This window comes from Ornithorhynchus anatinus, chromosome 10 (assembly GCF_004115215.2).
Source record: "Ornithorhynchus anatinus isolate Pmale09 chromosome 10, mOrnAna1.pri.v4, whole genome shotgun sequence".
Taxonomy (NCBI): domain Eukaryota; kingdom Metazoa; phylum Chordata; class Mammalia; order Monotremata; family Ornithorhynchidae; genus Ornithorhynchus; species Ornithorhynchus anatinus.
The window spans coordinates 783,687-799,700 of record NC_041737.1 but is presented as its reverse complement, the minus strand read 5'-3'; the positions used below and the strand labels follow the sequence as shown (position 1 = coordinate 799,700).

General features: G+C 57.1%; 1 protein-coding gene across 2 annotated transcripts in view; it reads right to left on the bottom strand.

Annotated features, from left to right (window-relative positions):
* MFHAS1 (malignant fibrous histiocytoma amplified sequence 1) overlaps positions 1 to 15,280 on the bottom strand; it is a 28,741-nt gene extending 13,461 nt beyond the window's left edge. For both annotated transcript variants that reach the window (XR_003762404.2, XM_029073456.2), the window contains exon 1: positions 11,832 to 15,280. Coding sequence is in view for 1 of the 2 variants with exons in the window: in XM_029073456.2 (XP_028929289.1) it covers positions 11,832 to 15,243 (3,412 nt within the window). In the remaining variant the exon portion in view is untranslated. The remainder of the gene's footprint in view (positions 1 to 11,831) is intronic.
* Between the last annotated feature and the right edge of the window lie 734 nt (positions 15,281 to 16,014).

The window sequence follows — 16,014 nt, the reverse complement described above, 5'->3', positions numbered from 1 at the left end:
TGTGTGTGCGTGGACCAGGCTGAACTTCGGGGCAGCAGCCGGCTGCCCGGACGCTGACAACAGGATTAAACCGAAACAGCAACGCCCGCAGTAAAAGCAACTGAGTTTTCCTAAGAGTCTGAATAAGAAAACCCAGCCTCCTCCGAGCCCTCACATCCTGGCTACTCTCTCCCCACCTTGCCAAGAAAACAGCCACATTTGGAATCAGTAAAGGAATTTCGCTGCTGGGGTTTGACTGTTTCCCCTGCAGCTACCAAGCAGCTATGGGCTTTAAAAATTCTTCCCCGAGGAGGAAATGGCCACATTTTGTGCTGGAATCACCATAAAAGTCCTGGGGAAATGATCTGGGAACTCCCCAAGTCCCGCTTTCTTCCACTGCCAAAATGTCAAATAACCAGAGTAAAATAATCCGGTCAATTTAACACTTTAGACACCGATACTTGGGAGACAGCTCCCCGCTCTCCAGCTTCCCAGATGCTGGCTGGAATTGTAGGGGTCAGGTGTAGGTTTTGAGGAGAAGATTTCACTCCGGACCTGAACCTGCAGGATCGGGATTCATTTTGCCCAGGCAGAAATGGCTTGGGAGTCAGGTATAACTAGTCCGGGGCTATGGCAGACCCCATCACTGACATTAGCACACATACCTGATGAGCAGCAAGTGTCCACGCCCCCTCTGCCCCAACCCCTGGCCACCCCCTGGACCAGCCAAGCACCCACCTGGGGAGTAATACAGCTCCACCTTCCTCCCATTCAAGAACAGGGACCGAGGGCGGTAAACCTTATAACTGTGGTATTTTTTAAGAGCTTAATATGTGCCAAGCACTGAACTACGTGCAGGGATAGATACAAGATAATCAGGCCGGACACAGTTCCTGTCCCACGCGTGGCCTGCAGTTTTTAAGTAGTAAGAGAGCAGTGTGGCCTAGTTATAAAAAGCATGGGCCTGGGCATCAGAGGACATGGGTTCTAATCATGGTTCCATCACTTGTCTGTTGTTTGACTAGGGGCAATTCACTTAAGTTTCCTGTGCCTCAGATACCCCATCTGCAAAACGGGGATTAAAACCTACTCCTTCCTACTTGGACTGGGAGTCCCAGGTGGGTCAGGGACTGGACTGGAGAAGTAGCGAGGCTTAGTGGAGAGAGCACAGGCTTGGAAGTCAGAGGACGTGGGTTCTAATTCCGGCCCTGCCACTTGTCTGCTGTGTGACCTTGGGCAAGTTACTTCACTTCTCTGTGCCTCAGTTAACTCATCTATAAAATGGAGATTAAGACTGTGAGCCCCATTTGGGACAACCTGATTACCTTGTATGTACCCCAGCACTTAGGACAGTGCTTGGCACAGAGTAAGCACTTAAATTCCATTATTATTATTATTATTAACATCCCATCCAATTATCTTGTACTTAACCAAGCACTTGGTAGAGTACTTGGCACATAGGAAGCGCTTAATAAGTAAGCTTGTTGTGAGCAGGAAACATGTTGTTTACTGTTATACTGTACTCTCCCAAGTGCTTAGTACAATGTTCTGCACATAGTAAACACTCAATAAAATACGACTGAATGAAGTACAATTTATAAAAAAGCAGGAGAGGGAAGAGAACAGGCACTGAATTCCATTTTACAGATGAGGAAGCTGAGTCCCAGAAAAGTTAAGTGACTCGCTCATGGTGACAAAGCAGACCAGTAGCAGAACCAGAATTAGAACCCATGTCCTCTGATTCCCAGGCCTATGCACGCTCTGCCTCTGGCCTGCTGCCTGACCTGGGGCAAGTTACTTAATCCCTCTGTGTCTCAGTTTTCAGAAATGTGAAATGGGAATAAAACACTGGCTGTCCATGCTTTTTCAACTGAAAGCCTTGAGCAGGACAGGGACTGTGACTGCTCTGCTTCATCTGTTTTTATTTCAGCACTTAGCCCAATGTTTGGCCCCTACTAAGGGTTAAATAAATCTCATAATGGTCACACTGGAAACCAAGAATGCCTCCACTGGGGGAAAAACGGGGCCTGTTCAGAGGGAGACATCGATCCCGCCGGGCGGACTGGAAACATAAATCTTTCACTATAGAAAGTCCCTATGGTGTAGAAACCTGCTGACCGACGAATGGCTTCTCAGCTTGGCTCAAAACCACTTAGGAACTACTGCCTTCTAGGAAAGCTGAGGGGATTCAGGCTTCCGGCACAGGGTGGCCGGGCTGTGTGCTTGCCCTCCCGGCCTGCAGACATACACCACACCGCATTCCACCCCTCAACCAGCATCATAGGTTCCTTCTCCATCTTCAGCCGTGGAGGGGACAGGGGACTCACTCTCTCTTCCAAAGCCTTTTCACTGAAGCTCTTGGGAAAAACCCACTCTCAGAACATCTTCCAAATGCGTATGGAGTCCTGGAGGACGTGGATTGTTTTTAGACAGGTGTGACTGCAGTCGCCCACCTTCCTTAAAAAAGGAACTCTTTCTGTCCATCCATTTCTCCTATTCCTTACAATTGGATTTTTTGCCAGACGCATATATATATATATATATATGGCAAAAGACAGGAGGTGCCAGCAGAAAAAATAAATGAGGCACGTGTTTTGGAGCACATTGAAAAGGACTTTGGCATGCTAAGGTTTGAGCTGAGTTTCCAAAATCAGCTCAGGGACCGTGTCTTTCGCTCTCCTTGAATGCTTCCAAATACCTAGACCAGTGCTCTGTCCACTGCAAGGTTCTCAACACATACTAATGAACGAAAGAATCAAAACTAAATTTTTACATCTTTTAATTCCCAGGGGACTTTTTTTAAATTTACTAATTCTAATGTAGCCACCTTCAGTACTTGACCGAAAGGTAAGAATGCAGCAATGAACACAGTAGCTAAGGTCACAAACGTTTCCCAATTAGAACAGTGTTTTCAGCTGCTCCAAAGGTCAGCCAAAAGGGAATTTCACACATGATTTCACACCATTCGTTAGAGCCTGAGGATAATTTTTTAAGGCAGAGAAAAAAAATCTGGCCATTTCTGCCTTTCAGCAGAGGGAAAAGAGTCTTTGTGTTTCCACTGCAAAAACAAGCTTCTCAGATCTAAAACTATTCATTCATTCATTCAATAGTATTTATTGAGCGCTTACTATGTGGAGAGCACTGTACTAAGCGCTTGGGATGAACAAGTCGGCAACAGATAGAGACAGTCCCTGCCGTCTGACGGGCTTACAGTCTAATCGGGGGAGACGGACAGACAAGAACGATGGCAATAAACAGCGTCAAGGGGAAGAACATCTCGTAAAAACAATGGCAACTAAATAGAATCAAGGCGATGTACAATTCATTAACAAAATAAATAGGGTAACGAAAATATATACAGTTGAGCGCACGAGTACAGTGCTGTGGGGATGGGAAGGGAGAGGTGGAGGAGCGGAGGGAAAAGGGGAAAATGAGGCTTTAGCTGCGGAGAGGTAAAGGGGGGATGGCAGAGGGAGTAGAGGGGGAAGAGGAGCTCAGTCTGGGAACGCCTCTTGGAGGAGGTGATTTTTAAGTAGGGTTTTGAAGAGGGAAAGAGAATCAGTTTGGCGGAGGTGAGGAGGGAGGGCGTTCCAGGACCGCGGGAGGACGTGACCCAGGGGTCCACGGCGGGATAGGCGAGACCGAGGGACGGTGAGGAGGTGGGCGGCGGAGGAGCGGAGCGTGCGGGGTGGGCGGTAGAAAGAGAGAAGGGAGGAGAGGTAGGAAGGGGCAAGGTGATGGAGAGCCTTGAAGCCTAGAGTGAGGAGTTTTTGTTTGGAGCGGAGGTCGATAGGCAACCACTGGAGTTGTTTAAGAATTTGAACTTCAAATTTGGGAGATTTCTCTTCTTCTGGGCCCAGAATGCATGTCATAAACCTATGGGTGGATGGTTGGGGTGGGGGGAGGGGGCAGTGGAGGAGAATCAGAAATTACTCATTGACACTTGGACATCAATGACTAAAGCAGGTTTCAGGGCTTCACTCCCTTCCCATCTTTTAGGACATTCCCCAGGGAGAGAAAGGAGGTACAGAAGAGACAAAGGAAGAGGAACAGGGAGGGAAGAGAGGAGGCAGAAAGGAAGGGAGGAGGCAGAGAGAAACAATAGGAAAAAACTCTAGCATTTCTTTTTTAACGATATTTAATAAGTGCTTAATATGTGCTAATCGATTAATCAATTGTATTTATCGAGTGCTTACTGTGTGCAGGGCACTGTTCTAAGCGTTTGGGGAAGGACCACACAACAATGTAATAGAAAATATCCCTGTCCACAATGAGCATACAGTCTAAAGGGGGAGACGGATGTTAATATAAATAATTACAGATATGTACGTAAGTGCTTTGGGGCTGGGGTGGGGGTGATGAATAAAGGGAGCAAGTCAGGGCAACATAGAATGAAGTGGGAAAGAGGGAATGAGGGCTTAGTCAGGGAAGGCTTTTTGGAGATGTGCCTTCAATAAGGCTTTGAAGGTGGGGAGAGTAATTGTTCGTCAGATAGTACCCTGTCAGGCATTGTACTAAGCGCTGGGGTAGATACAAGCTAATCATGTTGGACACAGTACATGTCCCACGTAGTGCTCATAATATTAATCCCCATTTTACAGATGAGGTAACTGAAACCCAGAAGTGAAGTGAGTTGCCCAAGTTACCCAGCAGACAAGTGGCAGAGTGGGGACTAGAACCCTGATCCTTCTATCTCCCACCAGGCCTATGCTCTATCCACTAAATAATAATGTTGGTATTTGTTAAGCGCTTACTATGTACAGAGCACTGTTCTAAGCGCTGGGGTAGATACAGGGTAATCAGGTTGCCCCACATGAGGCTCACAGTCTTAATTCCCATTTTACAGATGAGGGAACTGAGGCACAGAGAAGTTAAGTGACTTGCCCACAGTCACACAGCTGACAAGTGGCAGAGCTGGGATTAGAACCCGTGACCTCTGACTAGAGCCACGCTGTCTCTTGTCTGGAGTGTGGTTTTGAGGCATTATCATAAAATTTTCAGTGCTCCCATTCCCCCTATGTAAGACACTTGAGCTCTCACTATTTATTAGAGGGAGGCTGGAAGGTTTTCTCTGGAGATTAGAGGAAAAGAGAAATTTCCAGAAATGGCCTGGGTTCAGGCCTACCCCCCCTGCTCTCTTCCAACTCTCCAGTTCTTAGTCTTTCTCCCGCAGTGTTAGTAGGGGTCACTCTCAAGAGAACCCTGGTCCAGCCTGGGACACCTTCACCATCATATGCAGACACACACAAACACACACAAAGAACCCTGATCCAACCTGCGACACCTTCACCGTCATACATGGACACACACACACACACACACACACACACACACACACACACACCATAATGCAGACAATGCAGAGCTCATCATCCTTGTACCAAGAATAGAAACTGTGATCACCAATAACACGAAGTAATAAAAAGGGGGAGGATCTGGTTGATAACCCCTGGGAAACAGAAGCCCAAGCCAGCCTTACCGCCAGGCCAGTCCCTTATCCTGCCTTCACCAGCCCCGGCCCTGCCAGACCAGCTCGGTTTCAGAGTTTGGTTCTGTTCCCATTGCACCATGGAAAGGCCCCCTCAGGAGAAAGGGGCTGCTCACATGGTGATGATTAAAGGGAAAGGAACCTCCACCACACAGCACACCCGATCTCATCACGGGAAGCTAAGAAACAGAAAGAATGCCAGCGTGACCCGATAGCGAAATAGGCAACGAGGATACTTTCAAAAACAACCAATTGGAGGAAGGGGTCCTGGACAGATCATCTTTCTCCTCATTCCCACTTCTCAGGAATTCCCAGTGAAGACCCCGGGCCCCCAGAGCCCATGGCTCCACCCACCCTCTGGGCTGAACTTTCCCCACTCACGATGAATGTGGCTCAGTCCTAGACTCACAGACAGCAATCTCTGGGAAAGGAGAACTCTCCAACCCGCAAGAGGGACCCATCCTTGGATTTAGCAGGAGGAACTGCTCCCAGCCGGAGCGTCAGCTCCCTCCTGTCAGATCTCCACGGCTCTCCCTTTCCCCGAGACCCAGACCAGCTGCTCCTCCTCCTTGTCCTCCTCTCCTGCCCCTGCTGTGCAATGACGGCTTCCCAGCATCTGAGATTAAGGACCATATCAGAAGTCATGCCTCACTCGGTCTTCTCCTCCTCCGGGCCCAGGAAACTCAGATTCCCAGAACCTTTCCTCACCAGGCTTATTTGCCAATCCTTGAACTTGATGGCACCAAGATAGGGAAGGTGGGCGACAGGAAGAGACTGAGGAAAAGAAGGGCCAGAGCAGATAAGGGAGAGAGGGAGAAGGAGAAGAAAGAGTGGGACAGAGAGAACAAAACTAAACCATCTGGAAGCTGAAAACAACATCTAATACCCTGTCTAAGGTTCAGAATTTCATCATTCAAGGTAGAGATGATGTTTGACTTCTAGCCCTGGAAATTCACAAAATCACCAGAGCTTTGTACAGTGCTTGACACATAGTAAGCACTTAGCAAATACCACAATTCCTCTTATTAACACCCCAGAGTAAAACAAAAAGCATGTATTTTCAATCTTGCTGTTTTCCTTGTAGTTCCATTCAAACGTTATTGTAGCTGCAAGCTTCTAAGGAACTGCAAGAGTTCCGCAGCCTACGCCCCCTCCCCTCGGCTCTATACCCAGAGCCGGAAAGACGGCATGGCCTAGGGGAAAGAGCCAGGGCCTGGGAGTGGGAGGTTCTTGGTTCTAATCGCGGCTCCACCACTTGCCTGCTGTGTGATCCTTGGGCAAGTCATTTCACTTCTCTGGGCCTCAGTTTCCTCAACTGTCAAATGTGGATTCAATACCGTTCTCTCTCCTAATTAGACTGTGAGCCCCACGTGGCAGAATGACTGTGTCCAAACCGATTAATCTGCATCTACCCCAGAGCTGAGAAAAGTGCTTGACATATAGTAAGCGCTTAACAAATATGCAAAAAAACCCAACCAAATAACAATAATAATAATAATTATGGTATTTGTTAAGCACTTACTATATGCCAGGCACTGTTCCAAGCACTGGGGTAGATACGCGATAATGCGGTTGGACACAGTCCCTGCCCCACATAGGGTTCACAGTCTTGATCCCTGTTTTACAAATGAGGCCCAGAGAAGTTAAGCGACTTGCCCAAGGTCACAGAGCAGACACATGGCAGAGGTGGAATTAGTACTCATGACCTCCTGACCCCCAGGCCCATGCTCTATCCACTAAACCATGCTGCTCCTACCAAACGCCAGTGCCACTGGCAGCCGAGGTGTAGGACGACAACTGAACAGAAATTGGGGCAGTGAATAAAGGAGGAGGGTGAGCAGGACGCCACGCTATTAGCCGGGCTCTGGTCCCGGGGCCCTCTGAGTGCACAGGCTGCGCCAGCTGGAGCTGGCACCCAAACAGGAGCCTTCTCATCTTCAGGCTTGACAAATCACTGGGAAGACAAGATCCATTTCTAACCAGCTCTTCTTTCTTACAAGCTCCAGAAAAGACTCCCAGGTGCCTTATGCGGGGCAGATGGGGGCGCAGAGGAGTTTCTTCTGATGCGATCTTAGAGACACACTGTGGAGAAGCAGCTAGTTGGAGAGATGGAGTCTTTTCCTTATGTTTTCTATCTGGCACTTCCCCTTCTTTCTCCCTCCCTCCGTCTGTTCGGTCGTCTGAGCTGGGTTCCTGGAGAAAGACTAGATCCAGGACCGACACCTACCCAGGGGAGAGAGAGAAAGGGCAAAAGCAGAAAGGCGGAGTAGGCCGGAAGCCGGTCCAGGCAGCCCGAGGCTGGGGCTGACCAGCCCCAGGCAGGCAGTATGGCGCGATGGCTCGGACAGGGGACAGAGGCCATGGCAACCCATCCGATCACAAACCCAGGTGAACAAATCACACCACTGACACACGGATCGCCACCCCCGCCCCCAGTCCCTGGTGCCTTCCCCAAGAGAATTCCCAGAGCTTGCTGCCAGACAGGTCTTCTTGGACACAAGGGACCCCTTGAACAATGAACAGCAGCCACAGCAGGCCTCAGTGAGAAGCAGTCAGGCCTAGTGGAAAGACAGCAGGTCTGGGAGTCGGGACCTGGGTTCTAATCCCAGCTCTGCCCCATATCCACTATGTGACCTTGTGCCTCAGTTACCTCATCTGTAAAATGGGGATGAAATCATCCTCCTCCCTCTTCCTCAGACTGTGAGCCCAATGTGAGACAAGGACTATGTTCAACCCGATTAACTTAATTTACTCTAGCGCTCAGTAGACTGCTAGACATACTAAGCACTTAACAAGTACCATAGTTATTAGGTGACTCCCTGCTTCAACACTTAATCGGGCATGGGAAGTGAGCCTGAAAAGCATTTTCCCAAATACAGCTTTTACAAAGGAAAGAAAATCCAAGATCCCTCTTGTAATCTCCTCCTGGAAAGACTAACCACCCAAAGCCAAGAGCCCCGGCCCTCTCTTCTCAGCCTGAAATAAAGTCACTAAGCTCAGTGGCCGGCACGTAGAGTATGACATGAGGACGACCCAAGTGAGAGAGAAAATGAAGGAAAAGATCAACGTTTCTCTCGCAAGAATTCCCACTCTGGTACCCCAGAGACGAACAGGGGAGACACTGAAGGGCCAGGTACATCATGGGGAGAATGAGAAATGCTGGGATCGAAGGAGTCAAACAGGGCAGAAGACCAGGGGACCTCTTGCAAGGGGCTTCAGGATGTGAGCAAATTGCCCGTCTGCAGTCCAAGGGCGGCTCACGCAGATGGGGGTGGGACGGGCGGGCAGTCTGCTACCCTCGGCCCAGGAAAAGCAGAACCAACCGTCCGGGCCCTCTGTTTTAGGAGGAACATTTGAGCTAATTCACCAACAGTCCAAGATGACTATTTAAGAGTGTCTGGGGCAGAGAGACAGGGAGACTGGCAAAAATATATCCCGCTGGACCGGCGCTGTTCTTTTCTCCAGGTTGAAATCAACTGGCTCTCATTCCATAAAGCCTCTGCTAAAGTATTCTCCACTGTCTCTGCATCAAGCAGAAACTCCTGATCGTTGGCTTTAGGGACCTGATCATCTCGCTTCTCCCATTACACACCAGTTTGCACTCTTCGTTCCTCTCAAGCCAACCCACTTCCTAGGCCTTCTCATCTCTTCCATGTCCAATCTCTTGCTCAGGCCCTTCCCCCATCTGCCAACAGTGACTCTCCCGTCTTCAAAGCCCTTCTGAAATCACTTCTCTTCCAGGAGGCCCTCCCTAATGAATTTCTCCCCTCCCGGCCAGCCCCCAGGTTATCTTCCTCCAACTACCGCTTCAATATTTCTGAACCCTCGGATATATGCAAGGCATTCTGAATATGACTTTTACACTTTACTTCAACACTATATCATGTCCACATCCTCTTTTCCTTCCTCCTGTCAGCAAGTGTCTGTCTCCTTCACTAGACCATGAGCTTCTTGTTGAGGACGGGGATCGTGTCTCTTATCCCTGCTGTACTCTTCCAAGTGTTTAGTACAGTGCTCAGCACAGGTATGTGCTCAATAAATACTACTGATCGACTGAAAGCCATCTAACCCAACAGCAAAAAACAAACAAAATTAGAAACCAAAAGAGATGAGCAAATGAGATTAAATTCTCTAGGCTACACCGGTGACGGGATTGGCATTTCTTCATCCCAGCCAGTCTTTCAGCTCACGTCATTCCTCCTGAGCCACAGACCGACATATGTCCCCGGAGAGATGTCCCAAACTCTCCTCATTCATTCATTCATTCATTCATTCATTCATTCATTCAATAGTATTTATTGAGCGCTTACTGTGTGCGGAGCACTGTACTAAGCACTTGGGAGAGGACAATGCAAAAATAAAGAGACACATTCCCCGCCCACAACAAGTTTATAGTCTACGCTCACCCTCTCCGCCCTGGCGGGTGCCACTCATTTAAAAAGCAAAGCAATAGCCACAACCGATCCCTTTCTACAGTCTGAAGTCCAAGCTTACTGCAAACGATCCTGCGTGCTCCTGACGACCGTAAGCTCCCCCTGCTAGGCTGAGAGCTCTTCGAGGGCAGGGACTGTCTCTTCTCACTGTATTGTCCTCTCCCAAATGCTCGGGACAGGGTGCCGCACACAGGAAGCGCTCACCAAAAACCAGTGATGGATGGACTGATTGGGGCGCAGGAGACCGCTTGCTCAGCGGTTCATCTCTCCCCTTTCTACCATAACACAAGCAGGTTATTGTGTCAGCCTTGGCTCCCTGGTGAAGAATTAACTTGGGGTATTTTCTTCAGTAAAGCCAATTACAAACATCTCGTACCCACCACGGGCGATTTCTTTGTTCAGGGCAGGCTTTTCAAGCCGTGAATCATTCTGGTCGAACTCAGTCGCCCAGGACGGTAAACAAATACTCAGCAGCCGCCACCGCGGCGGGAACATGGCGAGAACAAATTCTAGACTCCCTCATCGACCTTTGTTGCCGGCGAGGCCCTCCCTGGGGATGGGGGTCGAAGCCTGGAGATGGGAGCTGAAGCGCAGGAACTGGGGCCGGAGCCTGGGTCCAAAGCCCAGAGCTCTTTTCAATCCATGAATGACCCAGTCCGGATCTGGGGCAGCGGAAAGCGGTGACCATCCGGAACACCAGGACCTAGTTCCTCCCAGATACCGCTGCCAACTGCATTCGGTGTCGGGGAGGAGCGCGTTAGCTCAGAAAAGGCTCTGGGGTCCGATTGGCTCTAGGCTCGGCCCGCTCTTTTTTCCCCCTCTGACAAACGCAAGGTGAAGCCGTCAGGGTGAGTGGGCAGGAAAGAGAAGCCGACATCGATGCGGCCTGCGATAGGGCAGTTCTCTGCAAGAATGGCCCCTTCTCTTCCGTGCCACCCAAGCACCGGTGCACTCACCTCCCCGAGCATGGCTGCCCGATCTCCCGCGCCCCGTTCCTCGAGCACTCCCTCAAGGACGGGTCCCCTTTCCCCTAGTCCTCCTGTTGGAAATTACTTTAGCATCTCCTTCTCCAGCTAGACCTGAGGCCCCTAGAGGGCAGGGATCTCATCTACTAAATCTGTACAGCTCCAAAGCTCTCGATACAGTGACCCGCATGCAGCAGGCGCTCAGTACTTACTCCCCGACCGACTGGCTGACTGATGCCAGGTGAAGCGGCCGCCCCGACACGGAGAGCTCCTGTCTTTGTGCCAACAATGCGGCCTGCGCCCAGCTGGCCCACACCCCTCTCCGGGGTCCGGAACACAGACTCTGGAACAAGAGACGGCCCAACCGGTGGGAGGTGGATTTCCAGGCCGCGAACCCCGGGGCAGCGCACCCAGAGCCGCGGCCCCAAGGAGCCTCCTGAATATCACTCGAGAGGTGGACACCTATGCTCGGGGCCCCCTTCTCGCACCCGGGAGAATTTCCCTGCCTCACAGTGTGGTGAAAAGGAAGAAAGAGCTGGAAATCCTAGGCCGAAAAACTTGGTTCTTCTTAACCCCGTTCTAGAGGTCCGGGATGCCCCCTCCCTGGGGGCTAGAAGGATGCCAACAGAAGTGCAGGCCCCGGGACCGAGCTTGGGGGCTGCCCCGCCCGACGAGCCTCGGAACCACTCCGAGCTCCAGGGGCGGCTGGGAAACGTCAGCCTGGGCCAGCTGCCGCCCCTCCCCACCACCGCCAACCCGAGAGGTTCTGAGCTTGTGGACGCCGGCCAGGATGGGCTGCCCGGGGGTGCCGGGCCCCATCTCTGACCGGGCCCCAGAGCTTCCCGCCGGAACAGGAGAGTCCTCTCTCTCGGTCACTCACCCCCACCCCAGTTCCCACGGCCCCTCCAGTCCTGACGCCCTGGGCCCCCCGCCCCAGCCCACCGGGGCCCCCGGCCCCCGCCTTACCTGGGAAAGCGTGCGGATTGGGCGAGCCTCGCTTAAGGCACTTAGAGCAGAGGATGTGCACGGTGTAGTAGAGGCCGGGCCACTCCTGAAGCAGCCCGTTCAGCTCCTCCAGCAGGGGGGTGATGGCCTGCCAGGCCGTCCAGATGTTCGGCAGTGAGGCGTGGCTGGCGATGGACAGCGTGTCCGGCTGCAGGGCGCCCCGGGCCGGCCGGTAGCTCACCACCACGGGCACCTTGCCCCGGTAGGCGAAGATCTGGAACTTGCCGTCGGCCCGCTGCCCCACGTGGCTGTTGATCTGGACGCTGTAGCGGGCGAACAGGCCGGGCGGAGAGGCGAAGGGGAAGCTGTAGCGGATCTGCAGCTGCTCGGCCACGAAGGCCTGGCCGGCGGGGCCGGCGCCCGTCACCCAGGCCTCGGCGGGAGGCGCCCGGTTCTGCACGTAGCAGGGGAACTTGTACCAGGCGGCGGGGGAGGCGCCGGCGCCGCCGCCCGGCGGGGGCTGGCCCTTGGGCTTGTTGAGGCAGTAGCAGAGCCCCATCTTCTCCAGCAGCTCCAGAAGCAGCTGCAGGTCCTGCGGCGTCTGCACGTGGGGCTCGAGCAGCAGCCGGATGACGTGGGCCGGCAGCAGTCCGTGCAGCAGGAAGCCCTCCACGTAGTGGCGCAGCTGGGCGGCCCGCAGCGGGTCCCGGGAAGAGGAGGAGGAGGAGGAGGAGGTGGGAGAGGCGGCGGCAGGCAGAGGCGGCAGGGCGGGACCCGCTTCCCTCCCGTCCTCCACCCCGTCGTCACCCCCGTCCCAGGTCTCGCCGCCGCCGCCGCCGTCGCCGCCACCGCCGCCGCCGGCCTCTCCGGGGAGCAGCTTGCGTAGCAGGAGGGCGGCGTCGCGCCGGAAGAAGACGTTGAGGATGTCGATGAGGCGGGTGAGGTTGTGGAAGACGTGCTCCTTGAGGGCCGGGCTGTCCTCGAAGAAGAGCAGCTTGCCGCTCTCGTGCAGGTAGGACAGGGCGCTCTGCAGCCGGTCCTCGGTCAGCCCCGCCTGCAGGCCCAGCCGCGCCGAGTCCCACCAGCTGAGCCACAGGCGCCGGCCCTGCGGCGGCAGGAAGTGCAGCTCCTCCAGCACCTGCCAGGAGCGGGGCAGCACCCGGTGCAGGTTGGGGAAGATCTCGCGGTGCTCGGCCACCGACAGCAGCTTGTCCCGCAGGCGGCGCAGCTGGCCGCGGTCCCGGCAGCTGACCGGCAGGACCGGCGACAGGATCTGCAGCCGGTGGTTCAGCAGGAACTGGACGTGGGCCCTGCGGCGCCGCAGGTTCTTGTCGGAGACGCCGTAGTAGGCCACGCGGGGGCTGGCGCAGCGCAGCTCGAAGTCCCGGGCCAGGGCCTCGTCCAGGCTGCGGGCCCGGCGGCGCAGGCCCTCCGCGTCCCGCTTCTCCTGCAGGGCGATCTGCCGGTGGATGTCCAGGCACTTCTCCTCCAGCTCCCGCTCGCTGCACAGGTCGGCGTGGGTGCCCACGATGCAGACCACGGCGTGGGGCACGCGGGCGCCCACGCGCCGCAGGAAGGAGCCCACGGCGGCGGGGAAGCCCCGCGGCTCGTAGGCCGCCAGGTCCACCACCAGCAGGTAGAGGGCCCCCGGCGAGAGGAAGAAGGGCTGGATGACCTCGTAGCTGTCGTCCCCGGCCAGGTCGTAGACGACGAAGTGCAGGCCCCGGGCCGCGTCCGCCGCCCAGCTGGTCACCTCGATGCCCCCGCCGCCTGCCGGGGGCGGCGGAGGGGCCGGGGGGCGCCCGTCGGGCCCGGGCCCCGCCCCGTCGGGCTCCCCGGGGCCCTCGGTGAGGCAGCGGCGCAGCAGGGTCTTCCCGGCGGCCTTGCGGCCCACGAGCAGCAGCTTGAGGCGCGGCTGCACGGCCGGCCGCGAGTGGGCCAGCTCCTTCTGGTAGGCGGCGATGTAGGGGATGCCCTTCATGCAGACCTCGTAGGGCGGCTGGATGAGGGGGTTGTCGCGGATCTTCCACAGGCCCACGCGGGTCAGCTGGCCGAAGTCCTCGGGCAGCACGGCGATCTGGTTGCCCTGCAGCACCAGCTCCTCCAGGCCGGCCAGCTCCACGATGGCGTCGGGCAGGTAGCGCAGGCGGTTGTGGTCCAGCCACAGGGCCAGCAGGCGGCCCAGGCCGGCGATCAGGGCGGGCACGGCCGAGAGCCGGTTGCGGCTCAGGTACAGCTCCTCCAGCCCGGCCAGGGGCAGCAGGGCCCCCGGGAACTCCTCCAGGAGGTTGGAGGAGAGGTCGAGGGTCTTGAGGCGGTGCAGAAGGCTGAAGCGGGGCGGCAGCGCCCGCAGCCTGTTGTTGTCCAGCATGAGGCTCTCCAGGCCGGCCAGCTCGCAGAAGCCGCCGGGGAGTTCGGCCAGCTCGGCCCCGCTCAGCCAGAGGATCTTCAGGGCGCGCAGGGCCCCGATCTCCTCCGGCAGCCGGCCGAGCCGGTTCCCGGACACGTCCAGCTCCTCCAGGGCGGCCAGCGCCAGCAGCGGCCGGGGGAAGGCGGTCAGCTGGTTGTGGTCCACGTCCAGGGTGCGCAGCCGCCGCAGGCAGGCCAGGGAGTCCGGCAGGCCGGCCAGCCGGTTGAAGCTGAGGTCCAGCTCCTCCAGGTGGACCAGGGCGCCCAGCCGGGCGGGCAGGGCGGCCAGCTGGTTGTGGCCGAGGCAGAGCTTGCGCAGCTGGCCCAGGGCCCCGACCGCCTCGTCGCCCAGCCCGCTCAGCCGGTTGTGACTGAGGTCCAGCTCGGTGAGGTGGCCCCCGAGCTCGGCCAGCGCCGGGGGCAGGCGGGGGAGGCGGTTCCTGCGCAGGTTGAGGACGCGCAGGCCGCCCAGGGCCGGCCCCAGACCCTCGGGCAGCCACTCCAGACCGTTGTGGCCCAGGTTCAGCACCTCGACGGCCCCGAGGGCGGCGGGCGGAGGGAGCCGGGGCGAGGCGGGGGGATGTCCCCGGACCCCGGGGCCGTCTCCGGGACGCGGATGGTCCCCCGGACGGTCCCCGGCTCGGTCCCCTGGACGGTCCCTGGGATGGTTCCCGGGTCGGTCACCAGGACGGTCTCCGGGTCGGTCGCCAGGACGGTCCCCCGGACGGTCGCCGGGTCGGTCACCAGGACGGTCCCCGGGTCGGTCCCCTGGCCGGTCCCTGGGATGGTTCCCGGGTCGGTCACCGGGACGGTCCCCCGGACGGTTCCCGGGTCGGTCCCCGGGACGGTCCCCGGGTCGGTCCCCGGGCCGGTCCCCCGGGCGGTCCCCGAGCCGGTCCCCCGGGCGGTCCCCGGCGGGGCCGAGGGTGAGCTGGAGCAGGTTGGTCCGCAGCTTCCTGGCGCGCAGGGCGGCGTCCCGCCACAGCGGCGCGGTCCGCAGGTTCCCGCCGTCCGGACCGGCCATCGCCGCCGGACCCCGGGCCCGGGCCCCGCTACATGCCCGGGGGGGAGGGCAGGGGGATGGAGGGGGATGGAGGGCAGGGGCGGGGGCGGGGGCGGGGGCCGGTCCTCAGCGCGGGCCTCGGCGGGGCTCCTGCGGCGGCGGCGGCGGCGGGGAGGGGGAGGAGGAGGAGGCGGAGGCGGCGGCGGCGGCGGCGGGGCGGGGATGGGCGTTGGGCGGGCGCCGGCGCTGCGGCCCTGCTTCTCCGTCCTCCCGCGCCATGGGGGCCGGAGCCCCGGCGGCAGGGGAGCCCCGGCGCCGGCGGGAGGAGCGGCCCCGGCGGGGGGAGCGGCCCCGGCCGGAGGAGCCCCGGGGAGGGGGTGCGCCACCCGCCAGCGCGCCACCGCCGAGCGCGCCCCCGCCCCGCCCCCGCGCGCGCGCGCTCCCGCGGCAGCCGCAGCCCCGCCTCCGCCCCCTCCCCCTCTCCCTCCTCCCCCTCTCCCTCCTCCTCCTCCCCCTCGCCCATCCTGCGCGCCCCCCGGCCCGCGCCCCACGCCACCCGAGGGCGGCAGGAGCCGGGTGTGCCGTCAGGGTGATGCTGCTGCTGCTGCTGCTGCTGCTCTACCTTGAGCGCTCCCTCGGTGCGAAGCGCTCTCCTAAGCGCTGGGACAGGCGCACGTTCTCCCACGTGAGGCTCACTGTCTTCATCCCCATTGTATAGCTGAGGTCACTGAGGCCCAGGGAATAATAATAATGCTGGTGTTGGTTAAGGGCTGACTATGTGCGGAGCGCTCC